The 26,050-nt window shown below is 45.2% G+C and overlaps 1 protein-coding gene across 4 annotated transcripts in view; it reads left to right on the forward strand.

Annotated features, from left to right (window-relative positions):
- The first annotated feature begins 40 nt into the window (after nucleotides 1-40).
- The window catches only part of Pdcd11 (programmed cell death 11), a 38,577-nt gene continuing 12,567 nt past the window's right edge, over nucleotides 41-26,050 (forward strand). For 2 of the 4 annotated variants that reach the window (XM_063244634.1, XM_063244635.1), the window contains exons 1-21: nucleotides 41-247; nucleotides 1,043-1,155; nucleotides 2,056-2,187; nucleotides 3,048-3,215; nucleotides 4,636-4,797; nucleotides 5,856-5,979; nucleotides 6,458-6,639; nucleotides 8,725-8,946; nucleotides 10,971-11,177; nucleotides 12,201-12,325; nucleotides 12,481-12,541; nucleotides 13,347-13,493; nucleotides 16,147-16,398; nucleotides 17,223-17,363; nucleotides 17,826-18,020; nucleotides 18,922-19,092; nucleotides 19,942-20,161; nucleotides 21,564-21,713; nucleotides 22,034-22,149; nucleotides 23,937-24,478; nucleotides 25,354-25,416. In XM_063244634.1, coding sequence (XP_063100704.1) covers nucleotides 1,054-1,155; nucleotides 2,056-2,187; nucleotides 3,048-3,215; nucleotides 4,636-4,797; nucleotides 5,856-5,979; nucleotides 6,458-6,639; nucleotides 8,725-8,946; nucleotides 10,971-11,177; nucleotides 12,201-12,325; nucleotides 12,481-12,541; nucleotides 13,347-13,493; nucleotides 16,147-16,398; nucleotides 17,223-17,363; nucleotides 17,826-18,020; nucleotides 18,922-19,092; nucleotides 19,942-20,161; nucleotides 21,564-21,713; nucleotides 22,034-22,149; nucleotides 23,937-24,478; nucleotides 25,354-25,416 — 3,482 coding nt within the window. In that variant the 5' untranslated portion in view covers nucleotides 41-247; nucleotides 1,043-1,053. The remainder of the gene's footprint in view (nucleotides 248-1,042; nucleotides 1,156-2,055; nucleotides 2,188-3,047; nucleotides 3,216-4,635; nucleotides 4,798-5,855; nucleotides 5,980-6,457; nucleotides 6,640-8,724; nucleotides 8,947-10,970; nucleotides 11,178-12,200; nucleotides 12,326-12,480; nucleotides 12,542-13,346; nucleotides 13,494-16,146; nucleotides 16,399-17,222; nucleotides 17,364-17,825; nucleotides 18,021-18,921; nucleotides 19,093-19,941; nucleotides 20,162-21,563; nucleotides 21,714-22,033; nucleotides 22,150-23,936; nucleotides 24,479-25,353; nucleotides 25,417-26,050) is intronic. The other 2 variants (XM_063244636.1, XM_063244637.1) reach the window with 2 other exon arrangements.

The raw sequence follows: 26,050 nt of genomic DNA on the forward strand, positions 1-26,050 counted from the left end.
GGTTCAGAGGTAGCAACGGAAGTAGGGCATAGAGCCCGCCCACTGCCCCCGGAAGAGCATCTTAGTGTCACAGAATCCCTGGTATTCACGTGTGTGAGTTCGGGCTCTGGGGCTCTAAGATAAAAAGGTGCTGGCCCTGGGAACTTGGCTAGTGGGCGCAGAAGCAAGAAAAGGAGAAATCTCGTGCCTCTCCGGTCTGCCCAAGGGCCAGGGCCCCCGGATCCCTGCCACGCTTCCTCCGGTCGGGGTGAGTGGTTCATCCACTGGAGCCACTTCTGCTCTCGTGGTTCGTGGGACGCCAGACTGTCCTCGGAAGACAGCGTTAGGTCCCTCCTCTGCTAAACGAAAGATACCCTTTGCTTTTGGAGCCTCAGTTTCTTTCTGAAAGGAGATTAAGGATTGAATTTCCAAAATATTTTTCTCCCTGTCACACTGTACATATTGTAACATCACCTCAAAAGCATCTTCTTTGAAGCTTACCTCCTTCACAGAAACCTTATCAATTCTACTTCCTTGCTTATTGTATATATTTTGGTTTGTATTTTCGAATGCTTGCATAGCTGTTTTATCTTGTAAAAGTGCACTTGAAAGTAAGGTTTATATATACGTCTGACCTAAATGATAGTAGCTATTTAACGACTTTTCTATATGGAATCTGTAACTTCTCTGTGGAGGAAGGAGTGTGATTTGTAGTTTTGAAGAAAAAACCTTTTAAAAAGTAGTGATTTTAATAACTGGGATCTCAGATCCCAACCATCTGTCATAGCCCCAAATATTACTGAGCACATTACCAGAAGGTTTTCTTGCCCATCAATTCTGGTCTTTGTGAAACCTGGACTACTGCTATCTCTCATGGTTATTCTTTTTTTTTAACGTGACAGGGTTTCACTGTGCGGTTTAGGCTGGCCTTGCACTTACTTCATAGCCCAGGCTGGCCTCTAACTCACAGTTATCCTCCCACCTCAGGCTCCCAAGTGCTAGGATTACAGGCACATGACACCACACCAGGTTTTCTCACCATTATCCTTTGCATTGCTTTTAGGAGACCCAGACATGGCAGCCCTGGAAGAAAGCTTTCCTCGAGGAGGTTCAAGAAAGATCCACAAATCAGAGAAGTCTCACCAGCCGTCAGTTGAACATGGCAACTTATTTGATGTAAGTGGTATGCTTTTTTTGGTGAAAATCACTAGAGACTTACTTTCTAGCATCTTAGAGAAGAATAATCCTTATTTTCCAGTTTTGTTTCTTCCAAAGATCCATTTCTATAAATTGAACTTGTTAGAGAGACTATAACAACATTAAAAACCCTATCTTTTAAAGCATGACATTGAGTGTTTTGAGCATGAAGTATATTTTGTCATTAGGAATTAAGAATGGAAAAAAAAGCAGTTTGGTTATTATTTGGTGGTTTTGTTTTGTTTTGTTTTTGAGACTGGGTCTCACTGTGTAGCCCAGGCTGGGTCTCACTATGTAGCTCAGGCTGGGTTTCGCTATGTAGCCCAGGCTGTCCTCATTCTGTCTCAACCTCCCTAATGCTAGGATTACAGGTATGTGCCACCACACCCACCTTCATATCATTTTTTTTTTTTTTACTGGTACCAGGGATCAAGCTCACGACCACAAGCTTGCAAGGCAGGCGCTTATGCTGCTGAGCTAAATCCCTAGCCTCTATCATTTTGTTTTTAAAAGAGGTTTTTATCATGTTTAACTGTCAGAATTTTCATTAGGAATTGTGGTCTGACCTGGAATAGACTGTATTTTAGATGCTAGAGGTAAGGGAACTGATTTTTGAATGCATGGCCTCAAGTGTAGTATGTGATGTCTACAACTATTTTATATTATAAAATAGAAATTACAACTCCATGATAAATAGCTGAGGCTCAGGGAGATTATATAGTTGAAAATAATGTAGCTTTTCATGGGGCATTTGGGAGTGGGATGAGGTGGAATGGGAGACTAATAGTAACAGCAAGGTGACGAATTACTCAAAATATGAGGGAAAGGTTATTGCTTCTCATTCTTTTGGACCTTTGTGTGTCATTTTTTTCCCTTTAGATTTCCATTGAAGAAGAATCCACCAAAAGGAAAAAGAATCAGAATGGTCCAGCAAAAACAAAAAAGTTGAAAATTGAAAAGAGAGAGAAGGCCAAGTCTGTAAAAGAGAAGTTTGAAATCCTTAGTGTTGAGGTTTGTTAAGTTTGGTTTTCTTTAAACATACTACCTTGGTTAAGTTTGTGTGTGTTCTTTCCTCTTTTTTTCTTCATTCTTTTTCTCACATACTATACACATATGTAAATCATGCATGTGTCTGTAGAGATTTTTGCAAATCCTGCTGAGAATTAAGCATTATTTCCTTTGACTGCTAACCAGTGCCTGGAATTCTTTTAAAGTTGACTTGATGTTTTTGCTGGTGTTTTTGTTAGACTTACGTATTGGTAGATTCAGAGGTTAGAATGGTCAGTTAACTTCAGCAGTCATTAATCCTATGCATTTTGTAGATACTCACTGACTTCAGAGAAGTGATATGGTCCTACATTTCTTAAAGGTTTAGATTATAACCTTCAATTTTTTGTTAGTTATAAAACAGAAAAGAAAGTCAGATGATTTTTAGAGTAAAAGACTGAGATTCAGCCTATTGGAGTGGTTTATTTGTTCCCTATGAAGATCTCTAAGTGCTGATGCAGTCACCAGCTGCTGCGTACGGGTTGTGCCTGTCCGAGCCAGCATGTGTGCTGCACGCTGCCCTTTTTGTCTCCCTTGGCCTGCCTTCTCCCCTGTGTCATCTGCCAGGTGTTTTGAGTTTGTGTTGCTTGGGACATGCTGGAAGGCAAAGGTATACCCTAACAACTCAGTGCTCCTGTTGCTGCTGTCCGATCTTTCGTAGTGTATGATCAGATATCTGATAACATATCTACACATACATCTATTTCTATTTAGTTATTAATTGTAGCTTTTACATGTCAGCGTTGAGCCTTAAAGCCAGACTCTGTAACTTTTCTATCATCTATTTCTTTTTCACTGTGCATGTTTTACTCTTTCTTTTCTAGTCCCTGTGCAAGGGAATGCGGATTTTGGGTTGCGTCAAAGAGGTAAATGAGCTGGAACTGGTGATTGGCCTGCCCAATGGCCTCCAGGGGTTTGTGCAAGTGACTGAAATCTGTGATGCCTATACCCAAAAGCTGAATGAACAGGTGGCACAAGAGGAACCTTTGAAGGTGAGGAAAATCTGGATGAAACCTTTAGGTGGTAAAATGTAAAATTATCACTTTGCCTAAGTGCTCAGCTGAAAAAGCTTAGATGTCATAAAAATTTGTAATAAGGAGTTTGTATGTTATTTTTTAAACAATTAAAGGGGCTTTTGACTTGGTCCTCAGAACCAGGAAGACCTCTGTGAAGAAGGGCTGTTTGAGCTGAAATCGGAAGGACAGAATAAAGAGTGTTCAGGCAGAGGCGCAGCATGCAGTGTGACGGAGAAGGTCAACGTTAGCAGGCTAGAGAGAGCAGGGGAGAGAGTGGTGTAGGACAGAGAGCTGAGTGGAAACGAGCTCACCCATAGTTCTCCAGGCTACATTAAGGGTTGGTTTAAATTCTAGGTGTTTTTGAAATGTTCTCGTTAGGGTGGGTGACAGGTAGACACCATAGCAAATAGACTGAAAAGGCAGGAAAAATTGCTAGAGATCAGTTAAGAGATAATTTTAGTAGTCCAAGCTCAGAGATTGAAGTACCTTGTGTCCAGGAGCTACTAAGGACTGAGAAATAAGTCATATCCTAATGAAAAATTTAGTATTGACAGTGAGGCAGAGGTTTGGGGGCAGGTTCAAGGGCAGTTGTACAGGATTTGATGGGGGAGAGGATTATAACTTGCCTTTTTGGCGTGCTGAGTTGTAGGTACAGTAGAGACATCCAGTGGGTGCTGGGCATGGAGATGTGGGCCTTAGGTGGCGAATGAGGCTATGAAGTGGGATAAAGTTGCTTGTGGGTAGCAGTTAGAGTGAGAAGAGCCTAAAAGTCCATAGAATAAACACATTTTAATTTTAATTGCTGTGTTGAAGGAGAGTTGCATCAGATAAAGCAGTATAGGGCACGGAGAACAAGGGGATGAAAGGTTTAAAGAAAGGAGTATATAGTGTTGAGTGCTTTTTAAAGGTCATGTAGGAAGACTAGCTCAGGGTAGAGTGCAATGAGCTTGCACGAAGCCTGCATTTCATCTATAACAGCATGCATAAATACAAAGTAAGTAAGTAAGCAGATACAGACCACGCAAGAAAGGACTGCAAAACAGACCATTGGTTTTAGGGACGTGGACGTAGCGGTGATATTTTTGGGAGATAAAGTGATAGAGTGGGGGTTGGAAGTATTTTACAGAGTAGGAGATAAGGCAGAGTCAGTTAAGTTGAGTCAACCCTTAACAGATCATTAATATATGCCTGGTATACATTGAACTATTTGGAGGCCTTGTGCTGAAATTCAAAGCTGTGACTTGGCTGCAAAAGCTGTGTTCCTTCATAGGCAGCATCGTTACTAGTCATTCACCTCCTGCATCCTCTGAGACTGGAGAATGAGAAGTCACTAGGTGGTGGATTCTTGGTTCAGGATAAAGGTAGACATCAGGTCTCTGTCATTTGTGTTATGCAGGACCTACTCCGCTTGCCTGAACTTTTCTCACTTGGAATGCTTGTGAGATGTGTGGTGAGCAGCGTGAGCATTACAGAGCAGGGCAAGAAGAGTGTCAAGCTCTCTCTGAACCCCAGAAATGTCAACAGAGTACTGAGTGCTGAGGCCCTGAAACCTGGCATGGTATGTATCTGGGTCACAGGTGAGGATCTGGCCCTATAACTTCTTGCCCAGTGCCCTGGGTGTTCTGGTTGAGGCTACCCCTTAGTGTCAGCCTAATCTCTCCTTGTAGAAGTGAGTCTTGTCCTGTAAGGAAGGCTTCCTGGGGTGGTTGGGTGCTTTAGTGAATACTGAAAACATGAACCTCATTTCATTACATTGGAGAGGAGAAAGAGAAAGCAAGGCCAGTTTTCAGTGGTGACATCATAAAAAATGCCCACAGGGAGCCTGTGTAGGGACTTGATGGCAGTGAGGAATTCCTCCTCAAGCTTCGCAGAGTTAGTTTTCTTCAGAGGCCTCTGGCATTTGTGTGTGATATTTGAGGCCCTCTTGGGAGCAGGAGATAGGAGCGACAGTCAGTTCATCTGCCAGCTGTGTGCATATGTCTCCCACTACTTTGTATCTCTATGGAGGTGCAGGAAAATTAATCCTGGTGCAGAGCCAGAAGCTGCATTCCTGTAAGTACTCTGGTAGTTACATTGAGGTGATCAACACGCTCTTGCAGTGTTTGGTTAGAAGCAATGAGGTTTGGGAATGGCCTTAGTTGGATAAAAATGCGGCCTGTTCCATGGCAGATGGTCTCACAGGCACTTGATCTTGTGCATTCTACCGCAGACAGATGTTCTCTTCCTTGGGCACTCAAAGGTGTGACTTACCAGAGACCAAGTAGTTTTGTCAGAGCCATGTGCTTCCCATGAAATGTTGAGAAAGTCAGTAGGATTTTTGAGGCTTGGAGGTGTTTGAAAGATACTAATGGTTGGAGAGTAGCTCTGGATTTTCTTGGTAGCTGTGACTCTGGGTGTGCCTTTGTAAGGCCACATGGTTCTGTCCCTCTTTGCATGACCTAAGTCTTTCCCCTCGTCTGTCTTCTAGTGAGATTGTGGTTTAAAGTTAAAATTGGAAGGTGAATTATGGGACAGCAATGAGATTAATGGTGGGAACATTCACATTTGCTAGTTGATATTTATTGTCCATTATAACCTCTGACTTAGAACTTTGGGGAATGTTTCCTCTTCTCCCAGCTGCTGACAGGTACCGTGTCCAGCCTGGAAGACCATGGCTACCTAGTGGACATTGGTGTTGAGGGGACCAGAGCTTTTCTGCCACAGCAGAAAGCCCAGGAATACATCCGACAGAAGAACAAAGGTGAGGGCCAGAAGAGAGGCTGTGCCTGCTGCTAAGGTTATACATATGAGGGTAATATTGAAATGCCACTTTGGTGAGAAGTGAGACAGAATCGTGAACTAAGACTGGCTTCTGGAAAACTAGTGCTTAATCCTCGCTGGTAGGAAAGGGAAGCTGTTGAAGGGCTAGGGGGTGCTACAGTCTCACTGAGTGCTGGTGGGTTGGTTCTGTTTTCCTCACTGAGAAGATTCTACTGTATTTCGGCCCCTGAACTTCCCTAGCTTATTGAAATTTTCATGTTTTTGTGGAGCGGTTGAATTCCAGAGTACTTAAGGCAACTTCATTCCTTTCTTGGAGTTGGTCTCTTAGAGACTAGGAATGTGGGGAGTGTTAGATGCTAACTGGGAAGGTAAGCCATGAGTGCTTTCCACTAGGACCTATGTTAAAGGTCCTTCTCAGTGATACATTTTTCCTTTTGGGGTTGGGGCTGGACTTACAGGTGCTAAACTGAAAGTGGGTCAATACCTGAACTGCATCATCGAGGAGATGAAAGGCAATGGAGGAGTTGTTGGCCTGTCCATAGAGCAGTCAGAGATTTCTACTGCCATTGCTACTCAGGAACAAAACTGGAACCTGAATAACTTGCTACCAGGACTGGTGCTCCAGGCTCAGGTGCAGAAGGTGAGCTGTTTGTGTTACTATCATTTTCTAAAAGAAAAGCAGTTACTGTTAAAGCACTGATGCACGTGCAGTCTAAAATGCTGGAGAAGGCAGCTGTGAGTCTTCTGTGGCTACTGAGCATTTAAAATGTGGCCAGTGGCATTTGTTAAAAATAATGTTTTAGGCCAGGGATTTAGCTCAGAGGCACATCTCCTGCCTGGCAAGAGCTGGGTCTATAGCTCATTATTTGGTACTCAAAAAAAAAAAAAAAAAAAAGAAAAAAAGGGACACACTGGATTACATCAACTTACTAAATAAATTGCAGGGTAGTTGGGTAGCTTGGTGATAGAGTGCTTGCCTAACTGTGTGAGGCCCTATGTTTGATCCCCAGTGCTAGGGGGAAAAAAAAATCACCTGTTTGTAGATTTTAAAATAGGCCAAAATACTTAAAGTTACTTTTTTGTTTGCTTGTTTGCTTTCTCTTTTTGAGATAGGCTCTCACTATTCAGTTCAAATTGGCCTTGAACTTCCTCAGCCTCCTAAGAGCTGGGATTATAGGCATGTACCACCATGCTCAGCTAAAGTTACATATTTGGGTCACATTTTATTTCTTTTGGACAGATCTGAAAGGTCAATGGATATTAAAAGGCTTATAATGAAGAAATATATCATCTCTTCTAATCTCTACCTTTATTAGCTTAGCTTTTGTAATTTTACCTTTATGTTTCAGAGTAAGAAGCTTCTGCTCATACCATTTTTTTTTTTTTTTTTTTTTTTTTTTTTGTCTTTTCCTTTTTATCGGTACCGGGGATTGAACTCACGACTGCCTGCTTTCAAGGCAGGCACTTATGCCGCTGAGCTAAACCCCCAGCCCCTCATATCTCTTTTTGATCTTAGGCATTGAGTTTTGTTTTGCTTTTCCCTTGATTTTTGGTATTTCAAGACATGATTTTATCGAAGTCCAGGTGTGAAGCTGTATTTCATTGTGATTTTGCTTTGTATTTTCCTAATGATTAATGGGGTTGAGCATCTTTATTAGCCAATAGGATATCTTCTGTCTGCTCAATAATCCTTACCCTGTTTTAAAATTCTTTTTTGGTTGATCAATTTCACTGTCAGAAACAGGAATTTAGCCAGGCATGGTGGTGCATGCCTGTAATCCTAGCACTCAGGAGGCTAAGGCAGGAGGATCATTGCAAGTTCAAGTCCAGCCTGAACTGCATAGTGAGACCCCATCTCAAAGAAACCAAAAAAAAAGAAAGAAAGAAAGAAACAGGAGCTTGCAAATTTTCTTTATGCAGCCCCCAGATGTCATTGTTGTAGACCTTTTCTGGCATCTTAGGGCCCAGTAATCTGCACCCAGGAGAGTGTAAGCATGGCTGAGTGTGGGACAAAGAGACGCATGTCTTCACATCTGTATGATGCCCAGAAGTTTTCTTTATTTACATTTGTAGGACTTGCATCCTCCTGTAGTATTGATTCTGATCAAGCTTTCACAAAAAAAAAAAAGTGTCCTGTTTTCTGTGGCAGAGGGAAAAGGATGGGTCCTGTAGGTGAGAAGACGAGCTAGGGAGCTGACTTGGTTTCTTGGTTTCAGTTTCTTTCCCCACAGATCGTTGTGTTTTGTTTTTTTTTTTTTTTTTTTTTGTACCGGCTCACAGATCTTTTTTGAGGTGCTTGTTATCTTAGTTTTGGGGAGGTGCTGGAGGGTGAATGAGTTTGTTCTTGGTCATTCTCTCCCCTTCTTTAAGCATTTGGGTTTTGCCTTCTTGATCTAGGTGAATATCCACATTAGTAGCAATTTATTTAAGTTGCCAGGTTGGTAGTTCCCTAAGGATACTTGTTTAAAGCTCTCATCCCATTAAGAAATCCAGAGGATGAGAGAATCAATGTCAGTTAGGCTAGAAGGAAAGAGAGCTTACTAAATAAAAAAACAGCTAGTGCTTGGTTTGTCTTGCCTTTTACTTTTGTAGGAAGAGAGATTACTAAGGGTTAGCAGGGCGAGGAGAGCTACCCAGCGAAGAATCATTCATCCCTGATGCTGTGAGCAGTGTCTCTTACAGTGCTGCTTTCTTCAGAGAGACAACGTGTCCTGTTTGTTTCTAGGTGACTCAGTTTGGCCTTACCCTGAACTTCTTCACTTTCTTCACGGGCCTGGTTGACTTCATGCACCTGGATCCCAAGAAAGTTGGAATGTATTTCTCAAATCAAACAGTAAGAAATGTTCCCTATGTTTTCTTGGTTCCAGCTGTGTCTCAGGCAGCTGTCCGGTGTCCCAGCCAGCCTCAGGCAGATCCTGGGATTACACTGCAGCTGTACAGAGAGGAGGTGAGGGCAATGATAAAAAGTGTTTTCAGGGCTGGGGATTTAGCTCAGCGGCATAAAGCACCTGCCTTGCAAGTGGGTAGTCGTGAGTTCGATCCCTGGTACCAATAAAAAGGAAACACAAACAAACAAACAAAAAAGTGTTTTCGAGGGAGCACAAAGTATGGTCACTGGTCATGTTGAGGTTAGAGAAGATTCAGGTAGAGTGAGGCAGCTTGCAGGTTTACTCCATATTCCACAGAGTTTGGGGGCAGTTAAGTCATTTGCTTTTTTTTTTTTTTTGTGGTTCATTTTGTTTTGTTTTTAGATAGGTTTTACTACATAGTTCTGGCTAGTCTTGAACTTACTATGTCACCCAGACTGGTCTTGAACTCATGCAGTCCTCCTTCCTCAGCTTGAGTGCTGGCATTACAGGTGTGTGCCACCATGCCTGGTTAGTCATTTGCTTTTATAACAAAGTGTTTTAGAAAAGTGTCTAACATAGAGTTACGTATGTTTAGGTTGATTGATTAATTAGAGTAGTATACTAGATTTAAAAAAACAAAGAGCACACCTGGCTAAAATGCTAGATTATCCAATCAAATGTTTTTATTTAGTTTAAAGAGAATAAAGCCAAACAACCTAAAACAATAAAACAATCAAAGCAAAGCAGTGAAAGTGACTTCAGAACAGTGTAATAGGAAATCAACAACTGCTACCATAATGCCTTATCTTCAAAATTGCTGCCCATGCCTTCAGACATAATAAAATCAAACAAAATAGAATAAAACCAACCAGAACATTGAATGAAACAAAACAATAAAATAGGGCAAAATAAAACAGAACAATATTGGATTTCAAAAATAAGACAGAAGAAAATCCCCCATAATTGCTATATTGCATCTTGTCATCCTCTAAATAAATGCTCAAATAAATGCTTCAGGGCCATTTTAGGATATGTAATAATTCAAGGCTAGCCTTAGGTCTGCAAAGTCAGTCAGACAATACAAGCATTAAGTTGTTTTTGTACCTCAGTTGCTGTCAACTCTGTCTGTGTTCCTCTGAATCAGCAAGTTGCTTATGAGCAGGTGCATCTCAACTCTTCTTGTTTCCCAGCGTGCATGGCTGGCTCACGGGAAGGGTACTACCTGTTTCTCCTCCCACCCACAGTTACTGCTGGCTCAGAGGAAGGGCAAATTGGCCTCCTGTTTGTCCTCCCAGTTTATGGCTGCCACTGGCTCACTGAAAGGGTCAGTTAATTGATGTCAATAGTGATTGTTAATAGTGATTAACAATCGAATGTTAATAGTGATTAACCTGATGTCATTTTTCTACACTTACTTAAATATTAAAATTGTATACAACGTGAATATTTAAATGTTTTTTTTTAAAGTAATGCATACTTATGGATACTACAAAGATTTAAAAAAATAGTTGTTTTCTACCACCTAGTAACAATACTGTTGGCATGTTGATGGTCTCTGGGGTAGTGTTCTGCTTTCTGTGGTCATTTATATGCGTGAAGTGAAGGTGTTTAGTATGTGTTAACCTTGTGATTAGACCAAGCTTTTGGGGCACATTCAGAGAAGCTGAGGTTGCAATGAACCAGTACATGCTTTCTGTTGTACATGCATCACTTCTTGGTGTTGAGGGGACACCAGCATATGTTTTCCTGGCCTTGAGTAAGCATTGGTTTAGTCAGACAAAGTCCCTTTGGGACATTTTGACTTTTCTACACACTGCTTGATTATATGGGTTAACCTTAGTTCTTAAGATTTTAATACTTACATTTTTGGTCAACATTCAGGGAATCTTGACCCTGGAAGTTTGCTCTCAGCCAGGTAAGGTGGAGCACACCTATAATTCCAGCTTTTGGGAGGCTGAGACAAGAGGATTACTCTAGTTCAAGGCCATTTTAGGATACATAATAAATTCAAGACCAGCCTGAATTGCATAGTAAGACCTTGTCTCAGAAAAAAACAAAAAAGAAATTACTTCAAGTGTTTGCCATGTGGCTCTTGCTCATCCTTGCCCTTCCTTTTGTCTAGGTGAGAGCCTGCGTCCTCTGTGTGCACCCTCGGACCAGAGCTGTGCGCCTAAGCCTGCGCCCCATCTTCCTGCAGCCTGGACGTCCACTCACTCGGCTCTCTTGCCAGCACCTAGGAGCTGTGCTGCAGGATGTCCCTGTCCAGGGCTTTTTCAACAAGGCAGGGGCGACCTTCAGGCTGAAGGACGGGGCCTTGGCCTATGCTCGGGTATGGCATTTTTGGTTTGGGCAGGGATCTCACCAAAACAGCTTTGGGACACATGTTAACTTCTGTTTCTTTTCTGCTTCCTTCATCTCTTGATATGAGTTTCTTATTGTTAGAATTCAGTGATTGGTAGGGATTGGAGCAGAATCTTTTATAGTACAATGCATCAGAACCATCTTGCCATATTTGGTACTTTCAAGAATGAGTTAGGGGGCCTGGGATTTAGCTCAGCGGCACAAGTGTGTGCCTGACAAGCATAAAGTCATAAGTTTGAATTCCCAGTACCAAAAAAAAAAAAAAAAACCAGAGTTAGGATCTAGCTGGGTGTGTTGGCACATACCTATAATCCCAGCATGTGGGAGGCTGAGGCAGGAGAATTGCTGTGAGTCTGAAGCCAGCTCTGAGAACACAGTGAGTTCAAGACCAGCTGAACTGCATAACAAATAGTGAAACCCTATCTCAAAAAAAAAAAACAAAAAAAAAAACAAAAAAAAAAAAACAAAATGAGGAACTATGCCAGCAAGTTCTTATTAAAGGGTGAGGTAGTGAATATTTTAGACCTGCAGGCTCTATGGTCTTTGTCCTGGCTACTCAGTTGTAGCGTAAAAATAGCCATAAACAGTTTGTAAATGAATGACTGTGGCTCTGTTCCAAGAGCGCTTTTGTTTTTAGCTGGCTTGTGAGTGCAGTTCACTAACCCATGATCTAGCCTGTTCTGAGATCCTGTTGAAATTCTGTGACAGTAAAGAGAAAATCAGAGGCCAGGTGTGGTGCACACCTGTAATCCTGGCACTTGGGAGCTCGAAACAAGAGGATCGCACGAAGTTTGAGGCCACCCTGAATTGCATAGCAAGGCCGTGTCTCAAAAAACAAAACAAAACAGAAAAGTTAATAAGGTTCTGTTTTATGGTGGGTGACGATATGTGGGGACTCAGCATGCTGGGGTCTTCTTGCTTTGTTTGCTTTGAAGTCTGGCAGCTCAGACCTGTGGTCTCGGTTTATGCTCAGTCATTTGCTGTTTCCCAGCTCAGCCATCTCTCTGATTCTAAGAATGGCTTCAGACCTGAGGCTTTCAAACCAGGGAACACTCACAAGTGCAGAATTATTGACTACAGCCAAATGGACGAGCTGGCCTTGCTCTCCCTGCGGACGTAAGTCTTCCCAGCCCGTGTGGGATGTGGGGTGTGCGCCTGTACGTGTACCCTCTCTTCCTGGCCTGGAGGGCACAGCATGACTGTTGTAGTCCTGAGTTTATAGTTCTAGACCTAGTTCAGTAATCTCATCTTGTCTTTTGTTTCTGTTGTAGGTCTGTTATTGAAGCTCAGTACCTTAAATATCATGATATCAAAACTGGAGCAGTGATAAAGGTAAGACCAAAACCATACACTGAGCTACTCCTCCAGCTTTGTGCATTCTGTCGTTCACAGGTTACCTTTTAGCTCCTTAGTCCTGTGCTGACACACTGACCTTGCCTCTGCCTGCTAACTAGATTTTGTTTCTTTTCCCTTAGGTAACTTATAATTGATAGACAAATTCTTACCTACTACTACCAAACTGCCCAGAGGCAGTTGGTCTTAAGTCCCAGAATTTGGTATTTGGTGCTAATTATTAGGAGAATAACTTCTAACCAGCATGTTAGTTCTGTGATCATGGAGCTCCCTAGGGTGTTAGTGAGATGACAGTTTGAGTTGCCTCTCCTCCGACCATGGAGCAGCTCACCTTTCTAGGCCGAGCTCATTGCTGAGGAGGCACAGTTCCCTCCTGTTGGGACTTTCTTGGAAAATGGCAGTACTCGTTCAGCCAAAAAGGTGTGAAAGAGGCAGGTCTGGTGGTGCTCCCAGCACTCTGAGAGGCTTAGGCAGGAAGATCACCAGTTCAAATCCAGCCTGGGAAATTTGGTATCTTAGCAAGACTGTCTTAAAAGAAGAGAAAAAGAAAGCCTGGTAATACAGCTCAGTGTGAAGGCCTTGGGTTCAGTTCCCCATTCTTCATAAGTAAATAAACCAAAAGATGTAGAAAGCTTCTTTAAAGCTGGAGAAGGCTAGATCCATGAGGATGTAAGGTCTGGATAATAGATGTAGTAAGTCCAGGAGGGAGGGCTTGAAAGAGTATGACTTGTTGTCGTAAGAGGGAGGAGACCATTCTGGAACTTTATGGTGCCTTTTCTTCTAGGGCACAGTGATGACCATAAAGCCATTTGGGATGCTAGTGAAGGTGGGTGAGCAGATGAGGGGCCTGGTACCTGCCATGCACCTGGCTGACATCCCAATGAAGAATCCCGAGAAGAAGTACCATGTCGGGGATGAGGTCAAGTGCCGGGTGAGCCTCTGAAGGGTTTCTCTTGGGGTTTCAGCTAGATAGAAGAGCAGTTCTGCCTTTTCCTTATTACAGCATGTAACATATGAGTCCCTATCCTTGAGAATTGTGTAGTATCATTGGGGTTTAAAATACCCCGGAAGAAAGAACAAGCCAGTATGTGACCTTTTGCTCACAGGGCATACATGCTATAGGTTGACTAAATCAATCAATCTATCTTTTTTTTTTTTTTTTTTTAAGACTAGTCAAGTGCAGTAGTGAGAAGGGGGGAAAGAGTAGAACAAGGAGTTCAGTCTGTACTAACTGAACAATCAGTTGAGATAACTCACTACCTTTGGACCAGCCCAATCAATCTATCTATCTGTCTGTCTTATCTGTCTGTTTGAGACAGGGTCTTGCTATGTAGTTAAGACTGGCCTTGAACTCTCTTTGTAGCCCAGGCTGGTTTTGAACTTGCAATGATCCTCCCTCAGCTTCCCGAGTGCAGGGATTACATGTGTGCACCACCAGGCCTGACTTCTAAATCTGATTATTAAAATAGGAGGGTGTCTTAGTTTTCCCTGGTTGCTTAGGTAAAATTGCATGCCACCCAAACTTAAAGAGGGAAGTGTTTATTGAGCTCGCAGTTTATAGAGGTTTCAGTCCATAATTGGCTAACTCCAAAGCAGGACGGCACATGGCAGAAAAGTAATAATCCATGGTGGCAAAAGACAGCAGAAGCAACAAGAGGGAAAGACAGGACTGTCCCTTAAGTTGTATTGATCTTAGGGCAGGTGTAGCACTCACACCCTTAATCCTAGCCAGAACTATACAAACCAGTCAGTGGACTAATTTACTAATTGTATACCCTTGATTTTGACATCACACACTCTAGATTCAGCCACTTCTGAAAAAGCCAGCCCTGTGATCTCATGAGGCTCTGAGGAGGCCTCCAGACCCAGGCCATAACAACGGGCTAATGGGTTGGGTGGGAGCAGCAGAATCACGGATGGTACCAGCATGCGATATGTGTCCTGTGCCAGTGGTGGTGCTGGGGCCTTGATGTGCAGTATTTCATTTAATCCTAAAACTGCTCTAAAGTAAATACGTTGTTGTCATTTTACAGGTGGAAAAATTGAAGCTTAGACCTCAGTGCCTTACCTACAGCCACATAGCTAATAAATGGCTCTATAAAACACTAATGTCTACTGGATTTTTGACAGAGATGAGGCCTGAACTAGGAAGGATAGGTAGAACTTAAAGGAAAGAGTGTGAAATGTGTTGCAGGCCCAGAAGTGCCCCAGACAATGCTGGAAATCTGAATGGTTTCTGACAAAGGCTTGAGTCTAAGAGCAGTGTCACAGATGTGAAGATTAAAAGTGACACTGCATGGCACGCTGAGCACAGGTCCTGGGGTGCACTGCTCAGTGCACAGCTCTTCTGATTGTGGGGTTATTCAGGCACTGGGATTTGAACCCAGAGTCTCTTGCATGCTAAGCACACATTCTACCCTAGAACTACACTCCTGGGTCTAGATTTTCTTCTTTGTGTTTTATTTTATCATTGTAAACAAAAAGATACTGGCTGCCTGTTGGTACTTATATTTAGATAGTGAAGTCATGGGATAAAAATAGAGGAGTTAACTGGGTGTGGTGGCACACACCTGTAGTCCCAGCACTTGGGAGGCTGAGGCTGGAGGATTATTGTAAATTCGAGACCAGCCTGGGCTACAAAGTGAGCTCAAGGCCAGCCTGAACTACACAGTGAGACCCTGTCTCAAAAAGACAAAATTAAATGAACGAGTGAATGATGAGTTTCTCTGCCCTTAAGAAGATGACCTGAGAGGTGAAAGGTGATCGGATCACTCAGTCCTAGTTTATAGCTAACTCCTGAGGTGGTAAGCAAGTCCTCGCATTTATTCTGTAGGACTGCGTGAACCATTACTAGCTCAGAGGTGAGGTGTTGTCACTGTGATCTGAGCTGAGCCTCCGAAGGGTCCATAAATAAGCCATGAGTAGAGCTGCATGGTCTGAAGGCTACTGTGCAGCAGCCTGCAGGGGGCATCTGCTCAGAACAGAGTAATGTGTCTTAGGTGGTCGTCCTCTGGGAAGCAAGGCTGCAGTCTGCAGGTGAGATTATTAAGAGCTGAGATACAGTCTCTTGGGGGAATGATCCACAGTCTTTGGGTTAAGGGGGTGAACCAGCTCCATGGCTCAGTGGCTTTCTGAGGAAAATAAAAAGTTAACTTTTTAGAGTCAAATTTCTGCAGCTAGCTACTCCCCTGAGCAGATTTGCCTTCCTGTCTTCCACCAACACCAGATACACATTTCATATGTTATCTCAAGCACTCTGAGCTTGCCTTCGCCCTCAACCTGTATACTTCTTATAGCTGAGCTTGCCCAGAGTTTCAACTTGTATACTAGAACATATAGGATGTAGTTTTCCCATAGGCCAGTCAGTAATAATAACTGTAACCAACCAAGAACCGCCAAACACTCTGCTTCTGTATTTCCTGCCTATGTAAGCCCTAGACTACCAGAGATCGAAGCCTGACACTTTGAATACTGATTCCTGGTCAGGCCCGTTGGTGTTAAATAAATCTGTCTCCCAATTTTGGTGTTTCTGCTTGCCTCTGCAATAACAGGTAGCTTGTTGATGGCAGCTGTCCTTTTCCCAGGTTTTACTTTGTGACCCTGAAGCTAAGAAGTTGATACTGACTCTGAAGAAAACTCTGGTCACATCCAAACTGCCTGTCATTACCTGCTATGAAGATGCCAAACCTGGCCTGCAGACACATGGCGCCATCCTCAGGGTCAAGGACTATGGCTGTATTGTGAAGTTTTACAACGATGTGCAGGGGCTGGTGCCCAAGCATGAGCTTAGTGACCAGCATATCCCTGACCCGGAGAAGGTCTTCTATGTTGGCCAGGTAGCCCTTTCGCCAGATAAGCCTCTCCCCCTTGGCAACCCAACAAGCACAGGCTTAAAGGAGTGGTAACTGGGGGCTGCCTTGTTTAAGAGAATGAGGAATCCAGCACAGATGTGCCTGCTGCCCAATAATGTGGGCCTCAGCCACAGAACTGGGGGAGGCAGCAGAGAGAACAGAAAAGCCCTTGCTGGCAAATATCCTGATTACACTCATTGTGGGGAGCTGCTGCGTGTACCTAACACATCTTAATTCTTTTTACACCTATTTCTCTCCTTTCCCTAAACACTGATTTTTTTATTTTTTATTTTTTGGCCCTTTTGAGACAGAGTCTCACTGCAGTTTAAGCTGGCTTTGAGCTCACCTTGTAACCCAGGCTGGTCTTAAATTTGAAATGATCCTCCTGCTTCAGTCTCCTGAGTGCTAGGATTATGGGCATGAGCTACCACACCCAGCTAAAAAAAACTAATTTTTTAAAATTTGGGCTCATTGGGGCTGGGGATTTAGCTCAGCAGCATAAGCACCTGCCTTGCAAGCAGGCAGTCGTGAGTTCGATCCCTGGTACCAATAAAAATGAAAAAGACAAAAAAAAAAAAAAAAAAATTTGGGCTCATTCCAAAAAAATTATTCACACCTTCCTTTTCTTCAAAAGACTGGCTGGGGGATTCTGATAGTGTCTGCCTTTCTCTTTGTTGGCTTTTATGCCAATGTAAGTAAGGTCTTGGAACCTATCTCCAGGCCCCTGCAGCACTGCTGGAATCACCAGTTCCAGGGCCTGTGAGGCTACTGCTAGTGTAGGTGGCCATGCTGCTGTGGTTACTTGCCAGGTGGTGAAGGTTGCTGTACTAAACTGTGAGCCGTCCAGAGAAAGGATGCTGTTATCCTTCAAGCTGCTGAGTGACCCAGAGCGAAAGAATGGGAGTGTGGAACGCAGACAGAAGAGCAAAAAAGCCATCAGTGTTGGGCAGGTACCTATACTCCTGACACTATCCTACCTTGAAGTGATGACGAACTGGGTGCTACCAACACGCAGAGTGGAATCCCAGAGCCCATAGAGCAGAAACATACACTTTGCTTCATCAGATTTGAAGGCTAGAGGGGTCCTGAGATAGGACCTCATATACATTCTCTCCTGTGCATCCAAGTCATGAAAAGACGCTCTGGGGTGGTGTGGCTTTCAGCACGGTGCTGCTGCTTCTCTCTGGTTGCTTGGCCAGCCTGCACTTCCCTCTTTGCTCTGGGACCCAGGAGATGTACCCACCAAAGACTAGGAACCCACTAATGAGTTCTGGTGAGGGTAGTTGAGGCCCAGGGCAAGGTGGGCCTTTCAAGCACTCTGGTGCAGGATTTGGTGCCTCTGAATTTTCCTTAATGCAGACCAGGTTGCTCCCTGTGTAAGAACATGTGTTTGCCTTGTGTGTCCTGAGCAGTTGGTGGATGTGAAGATTTTAGAGAAGACCAAAGATGGGCTGCATGTGGCTGTCCTGCCCCACAATATCCCTGCTTTCCTGCCGACCCCTCACCTATCGGACCACGTCACCAATGGCCCACTGTTGTATCACTGGCTTCAGGCAGGCGACACACTTCATCGTGTGCTGTGTCTGAGCCAGAGTGAGAAGCAGGTTGTATCCTTGATCAGCATTTGTGGGGCAGAGAAAGCAGGAGATCATGGGCCTCTGTGGTGGTGTGGGGGTTCTGTGTCAAACTCTGCTTTTAGTAGGAGACAGCATGGGGAGAACATTAGCCATTTGACCACAGAAATTCCTCCACAAGAGCAAGCCAGTGACTGAGCCTGAGTATGGAAAGGAAGAGCGGGCCGGAAAGAATGCAGCAGCTGAGGGTAGCAGTCAGAGTGAAGAGCCAGCAAGGTCACAGAGCACAGGTCTGGGACCAGGGAGGAGCCACAGTGGTACCCAGTGAGAATGGGCAGGGATGTGATCATGGGAGGCGTTCAGTGTGCAGCCGGAAGAGTGGAACAGTTGATAAGGTAGCTGCTGGCCTGCCTTCGTGCCTTTTGTTCAGAAGACTACCTTGTGGGGGGTTCTGTGCTTTTTTTCCCTGCCCTGCTGACTCTTGGGGTGTGGGGCTCAGACATGGTTCCTTTGGGATGTGTGTGAATGCCTTGAAGGAGGACACTGCTTCTCAAGGAGTGTAAGATGAAATCTCCATGCAGTGGCTAAGGAGATAAAATTGGGTTCTCTGGTCCACATGTGGGGTGGCAGAGGATTGTGCAGTGGTTGACCCCACTGTTAGACCACGGGCAAGTATCCCCTGTGACTCCTTCCAGCAACAGAGAGCTGTGTCACACATCCATTTGGAAAAAGCCCTTGGTGAGTCTGGTGGTCAGAGCCCACTCAGAGGTGCTGTTTCCGCAGGACAGCTCAGTTTGTCCTGGAGAATTTGACTTGTCCTGAGTCCTGGATGGTGGTGGTGCTGGCCACACACAGACTCAGGATAGGAGCCAAGGGTGGCAGGGGGGAGATTTCTTCTGTCCATCTGGAACATTTCTTGATGAAGTGCCATCAGCTGCTGTGCAGGAAGCCGGCTTTGGTCTCCGCAGTAGAAGATGGCCAGGTTCCCAAGAGCTTCTCAGAAATCCAGCCTGGAATGCTGCTTGTGGGTTTCGTGAAGAGCATCAAGGACTACGGTGTGTTCGTCCAGTTCCCCTCGGGGCTGAGCGGACTGGCCCCCAAAGCGGTGAGTGCACTCCATTTACAAGGGTCTTTCAGGCCCCTGGGGCCTGTGGGGAAGCAGGAGTACTTTAATCCTGTTGAGGTTGGGTTTGCATGGCTGGGAGAGGGGAGGCGACCCTGATTGCAGGCTGAACTCCTGTCCGCTGTGGGAGGGGTGCCGGTGGTTACTCTCTGCAGGAAGAAGGCTGAGCTGTGTTATACTCAGCACGTCTGGGCTCAAAAGTAGGTTTTCCGGAGCAGCCCAGTTTAGGTGTTGTAGTCTTGTGGGGTTTTCAAGGCACCAGGATATCCTTGAAAATGAGTGTCCCCTCCACCATGAGTTTTAAGTATTTGAGATGAAAAGGGACCCTAACAGTCCCTTAGGTGGAAGCCTTTTGTGCTAAGTAAGCTGAGACCTCGATGGAGACCTTGGCCAAAGTCAGTGAAAGCTGGCTGGGAGTCCATGCCGCAGAGCATTCCTGAGTGTTGCTTCCTTGCCCTCGGCCTTGGTTCTCTGTGTCTTGCCAGGGAAAGTCTTGTTGCATCTCCTCCTACCTGGACAACTTCAGATGGGAGTGAGTGGGCAGACCCCAAAAACATGCACAGTGGGGGCAAAGGGTTGCCACTGGGGTCAGAGAGGGACCGTTTGCTGGTGATGCACCTTCTTGGCTTGGTGTCTTCAAAAGCCTGGGCCTGCAGCCAGGACCCCACTGTGTTTGTCTGAAAGGGAAGTGGAGGGAGTAATGCTCAGGAGGGTGGGGCAGCTTCCTAGGTCGCTTTGTCCTACTGCTGTCTGTAGCCCATTTCCAGGCACATTAAGTGGGTTATCTTAATGCACTGCCTTCCATTTCCCCATCTTTTGTCCCCTCTTCAGATCATGAGTGACAAGTTTGTGACGAACCCAAGTGACCACTTTGTTGAAGGGCAGACAGTGGTGGTGAAAGTGACCAAGGTGGACGAGGAGAAGCAGCGAATGCTGGTGTCACTGCGGCTGTCCGACTGCAGACTGGGATCCTCCAGCAGCACCAGCCTGCTGCTCCTGAGCCAGTGCCTGGAGGAGCTGCATGGTGTGCGCAGTCTTATGGGCAGCCAAGGTAGGGGCAGGGCCAGGGCCATGGGCAGGGGTAAGATGGGCAGGACTGCCTTTGCTGTAACCATACCCGTTGTTGGGATGAGTTGTTGGGCTTTTAAAAACTTTTTTGCAAATGGCAGCATATTTTTGTGTCTGTGAGGCAGACATCTTGCTTTGTTGCCCAAGCTGGCCCTGAATTCCTAGCTTGGGTGACCCTCCTACCACAGTTTCCCCCATAGTAGGGACTGCAGGTGCGCACTATCACACCCAGTTTGGTAAACATTTTTTGAGTGTGGTACTGGGGATTGAACCCAGGGCCTTTGCACTGAGCTGTCCCTTACCCTTTGTGTTTTTAATTTTGAGATGAGTCTCTTTAAGTTTTCCAGCTAGGATCAAACTTGCCCCCCTCCTGCCTTCTCTCCCAGAATGTAGGGATTGCTGTTGTGTGCCACTATGTCTAGCATTACAAACTTATTTTTTAGTGTAAGTGTGTTCTACATAAATCATTAAGTAGCAGCCAGGTAATTGTTTATGAAATCAATACCTACTCACCACCCACAGAGAAAATCATTACATATCTCAGAAAGCGCCGCTGCCCCGCATGCCAGTCCAGAAGCAAATTCCCCTGAGCTCTTTCTGTAGCCATGGGTTTGTGTGGTTTAGATTTACTCTTTTCAGTTTTCATTCCTTTTTTTGGCAAACAAGTAATGGGTGATAAAGTTCTTGAGTGTGCAAAGGGTAATTAGCTGTCACTCTTAGATGTAGAGCCGTTCTCTTTTTGCTTTTTTTTTTTTTTTTTTTTTTTTTTATACCGGGGATTGAATTTACAACCACTCACTTACAAGGTGGGCGTTTATGCCGCTGAACTAAATCCCTAGCCCCGACTTAGAACCATTTTGTAAGATTGTTGGGACTCTAATGGCATTTGTGAATACAAAGCCTGAGAGACTAGAAAAAAAAATGTAGCAACAAAAGCAAAATTTGTGTTCCTGATACTTTCTTTTCTTTGAAGACAGAGTCTCTCTATGCAGTTCAGGCTGGCCTGGAACTTGTAGTAATCCTCCTGCCTCAGCCTACTAAGTGCTGGGATTACTAATGTGTGCTGCTGCACCAGGCGTGTTCCTGGTGTTTGTTGACTGGTTTCTTAAATTATGGCTAGGTAGAATTAGCAAAGGGCACAGGTCTTCCTGCCTGTGCAGTGGGCAGAGAGGCAAGGGGATCAGAAGTTTGAGCCAAGCTGGGTTACCCTGTGAAGCCCTGTCTTTAAATAGCTTTTAAGGGAATGGGCATTTTACAGAAAGTGTAAGCCTGCCTCTCAGTGGTGTGAGTCATTGCCCTTGACGGCGACAGCACATTCCAGAGGAAACAGCCAGGGAATGTGCTCTTTCGCCTTCCCCACCCGTGCTTTCCTTGGCATTTGACAGACTCCGTGCTGATCCAGACACTGGCCAAGATGACCCCAGGAATGGTGCTGGATCTGGTGGTGCAGGAAGTGTTGGAAGATGGCTCTGTGGTACTCAGTGGGGGTCCAGTGCCCGACCTGGTGCTGAGAGCCAGCAGATACCATCGCGCAGGTAGGTGATCCCTCTTGCTCATCAGTCCCACTGTGCTGGGGAGGCATGGGCCTTACTGCCTCTGCTGGTGAGGGATATGCAGGTGCACAGGTCCAGCTGAGCCTGGCTTGCCTGGCACGTGTGGCTGCAAACCAAGGCGACTGACAGCATGCTAGTGAGGTTTAGGATTGAGCCCTTGGTTATAATTTGTATGTCAGATCCCACCTGAACCATGGTTTCCCCTGCTATGGCTGGGGAGTTCTTTGTGTTCTGGGGTCTGTGCCGTCCTGCTCACCCTGGCGCATGAGAATGAGCCCACCATGTGTGGTTCTGCACTGCAGGGCAGGAGGTAGAGGCTGGGCAGAAGAGGAAGGCCGTCATCCTCCACGTTGACATGTTGGAATTGGAGGTTCATGTTTCCCTGCTCAAGGAATTAGTAAACAGAAAAGCCCGAAAGGTAAGCTTTCTTGTGCCTTAAGTGTTTCTAGGGTTTCACATCTCACCCTCCCACTCCTGTGGCTCAGGGTCCCCATCCAGGAGTCTGTGAATGCCTGGATCCATGTGGGACTTTCCCTCTTCCATGTCTTGGGCTGGTGTGGTCACTGGTTTGGAACTACAGTAGATGGTTGCCCTCCTAGGACTAGGCCGGAGACACGTGCAGGTTAGGGTGTGGCAGGCTGGGACTCAGGATTGAGAGGAGTACCCTGCCCTCCTCTCAATCCAGAGGGCTGTCACTTGCTCTTTGATGTTTCAGAGAGGTTGGTTTTCTATTTGAACTGTATGTAGGAAATGTTGGAAACTAATGTGATATTTAAAATCTGTCTTATGAATCAAACAAAACAGATCTGTAGTTCTGACATGCAGGCTGCACACCCACACCCTCTCCTGCCATACATTTTAGGGTGACCTGAGTGAGTTTTAGGGGAAATCCCAAAATCGGTATTTTTCACTGGATATGGTGGTAGTTACCTGAAATCCCACTCTTAGGAGGCAGAGGCAGGAGGATCCCCCACCATGAGTTCAACGCTAACCTGGGCTACACAGCGAGTTAAGGTTAACCTGAACTAAATTAATAAGCCTGTATGAAAGTAGAAGAAGCTTTGTACTTTTGTATGCTGATAAATGTGCAGGTTACATTTGTCTGTCTCTCGTTTGTTCATTTGTTTGGAGACTGGGTCTGGGTATGTAACCTAGGCCGGCTTCACACTTGTGATCCTCCTCCTCAGTTTGCCAAGTACTGGGATTGCAGGCATAAGGCACCTTGTACGACTTCTGGTATTTTTTAGTCTCAGTGCTTGACCAGGGATGTGTCAGAGTTTGGCATTTTTTGTATTTTGAAATATTTGAATTGATTTTACTGGTGTTCATCTCTGATCCAGAAAATCCAAAATCTGAGATGCTTCAACACCAGAAACTTTGAATGCCAAATAAGGGTTTTGATATAATTTGGGTTTCACAGCATTGTGGATTTTAATTTTCAGATTAAGAATGTTCATCCTTTGTTTGCCTGTCTAAATACAACCTGTTTTTGCGTGATTTTTTAAAAAATTAAGTCTATTGGTATAGGGCCGGGGATTTAGCTCAGCGGCATAAGCGCCTGCCTTGGAAGTGCAGTTGTAGTCAGTTGGATCCCCGGTACCAAAAAAAAAAAAGTTTATTGGTACAATGTAGCTACATGTAATGACCATAGAGAATATGTACCTGTAGAAAATGTGTCTTAGTTCCTCTGTTTTTTCCCTTTCCTCTCCCTCCCTCCCAGCCCCTCCTCCGCCCCAGCCTGTATTTGTACTCACTGGAAGGTCATGGATTATGCTACAAAGAATTATCTAGATATAATCCTTAACCTTGAGTTGCTTGCAGTATTTTTTGGAGGATGGAACAGGCCCTCACTATGCAGTTCAGGTTGGCCTTGAACTCACTCAGCCTGTCTTCAAACTCGGTGATTCTCCTGCCTGAGCCTCCCAAGTGCTAGGATTAAAGGCGTTTGCCACCACCACACCTGTTCAGACTTGCTTACAGTTTTAAAATTTGAGGAGAGACACTAAGCCTTCCCTCAGTTTTCTGTAGGGGACTGGAGCATTCTGCCATTTTGGTGGAACTCAGGCATACCCACATTTTGAATTTTGGGGGAAGGTAGCGGGGTGCTAACGGTGATTCCAGTAATGTCTGTCCTGTGCATGAGACCAGTGTCATGTGGCAGTGCTGTATGAGGACAGTGGGGACACTTGACTTTCTCTCTTCTAGCTGAAGAAGGGCCGTAAGTACCAGGCCACCGTGCAGCACTTGGAGGAGTCCTTTGCATTGGCCTCCTTGGTAGAGACTGGTCATCTGGTGGCCTTCTCCCTGGCCTCTCACCTCAATGACACCTTCCGCTTTGACTCGGAGAAGCTGCAAGTGGGCCAGGGTGTCTGCCTCGTCCTCAAGACCACAGAACCGGGAGTGACTGGTCTGCTTCTGGCTGTTGTGGGGCCAGCTGCCCAGAGGGTCCTGAGGCAGACCCGCAAGGACTCGGAGACAGTGGATGACGACGAGGAGGGCGACCCGGCACTGGTCACAGGGCTGAGAAGGCAGCACACACTGGCTCTTGGGGACACGGTCACTGGGACGGTGAAGTCTGTGAAGCCCACCCATGTGGTTGTGACGTTGGAGGGGGGCCTAGTTGGTTGTATCCATGCCTCCCACATCCTGGACGACGTGGTGGAGGGCTCCATGCCCACTGCCACACTGAAGGTTGGACAGTCAGTGACTGCTCGAGTGATCGGCGGGCGAGATGTGAAGACGTCTAAGTATGGGGTCTCTGGGGGCCAGGCTGGCTGTGAGGGGTTGTCAGCATTGCAGGAAGTCATGTGGCTCAGGCTGTCTTTGAGTTAACAGAACATACTTGCCAGAATCTATCAGTGTGAGTTTTAAAAACCACCGTGGACTGGTTAAGAACAAGGTCGAAGTCCACATTGATTATGCCCATGTGCTTGTATCTCTGAGCTTTAGTTTTCTTTCTGGTTTTTTTTTTTTTCCCCCTTTGAGGCAGGCTGTCACTGTGTAGCCAGAATGGCCTTGAGCTCATGGTGATCCTCCTGCCTTAGCCTCCCTAGTCCTGGGATTACAGGCATGGACCACTGCACTCAGCCCAGTTTTCATTTCAGAATCTCTGAAAGTAAATGGGGAGTAACAGACTAAAAGGGCATGTGTATATTAGGTGCCTAGGAGATTGCATTTATTTCCTCTTAGGTCTCTTGTTTCTATAATGAAGGAGTTTGTGGTATATAAGGGAAATTCTTTTTTGGGTGTTTGTTTTTGAGACAGAGTCTTGCTATACAGTTCAGGCTGGCTTTGAGCTCGCTTACGTAGCCTAGGCTGGTCTCAGACTCAGAGTGATCCTCCAGCCTTAGACTCTGGCATGCTGGGGTTATAGGCATGTGCTACTGTGCCTGACTTTTTAAAAGCTTTTTCAAATCAGATGACCCTGAGGGATTAGACAAGCCAGCTTCTCACTTTGCACACAGGGCCAGAGTAGAACCCTTGTGTCTCCCAGTAACAGTACACAGGTGCAGGAGGGTATAGTCTGTAAGCTTGGTTTGGGATCGAGTAGAGAGAAATCCTCATCTCTAGGTCACTCTGTTACTGAGAATGAGAAAATTATTTGAACAACTTGTTCCTCCAGGTTCCTTCCAATAAGTCACCCCAGATTTATTCGAACCATTCCGGAGCTAAGTATTCGGCCAAGGTAAGGGGGACCCCAGTAGCGTGATCTCGTGGAAGAGCAGTGGGCTCTGGAATCAGGAATCCTAAGTTCTCGTCTTGATTTTGCTGGTGTTAGGTGGTTTTGCCTCTGTCTGTCCAAGTTACCTTATTTCTGGAATAAGGATCCTGTCCAACTGAGGCCCTTGCTTCATGGAATTGCTGGGTTGCCCTCACCCTTCACAGAGCATCAGCCTCTGCCTGAGCTGAAATGCCAGCCCAGCTTCCTGTCACCCCGCAGTAGTCCTCAGAAAGAATTGGGTGCTTGAGACTGCATGCTTTCGTTGGTTTGGTTTGTGTGTTTCTAGTACTAGGACTGAACCAGAGGTCTTACTCTACTGTTTAGCTCTACCCACAATCCTGTCTACATCGTTAGCAATTCAGGAGAAATGATTTCTGAAAGCAATTTTGTGACCTGAAACAAGTGTTAAAGTATTACAAAACCAGCAAAACAATTTTATTTCTTAAGACTTATAAAAGAATTGTGAGCTGCCCTCTTCACAACTGACTCATGTCTAGGTGAATGACATGGGAAAGAGTAGCCCTCTGGTCCGTCCTGTGAAAACCCCCTTCAGGGAGAGAAATCAGAAGTGAGAAGGGCAGAGGGGGAACCCTGAGCC

This window comes from Cavia porcellus, unplaced genomic scaffold (assembly GCF_034190915.1).
Source record: "Cavia porcellus strain 051 isolate PalLab524CR breed Dunkin Hartley unplaced genomic scaffold, mCavPor4.1 scaffold_2, whole genome shotgun sequence".
NCBI classification, from domain to species: Eukaryota; Metazoa; Chordata; class Mammalia; order Rodentia; family Caviidae; genus Cavia; species Cavia porcellus.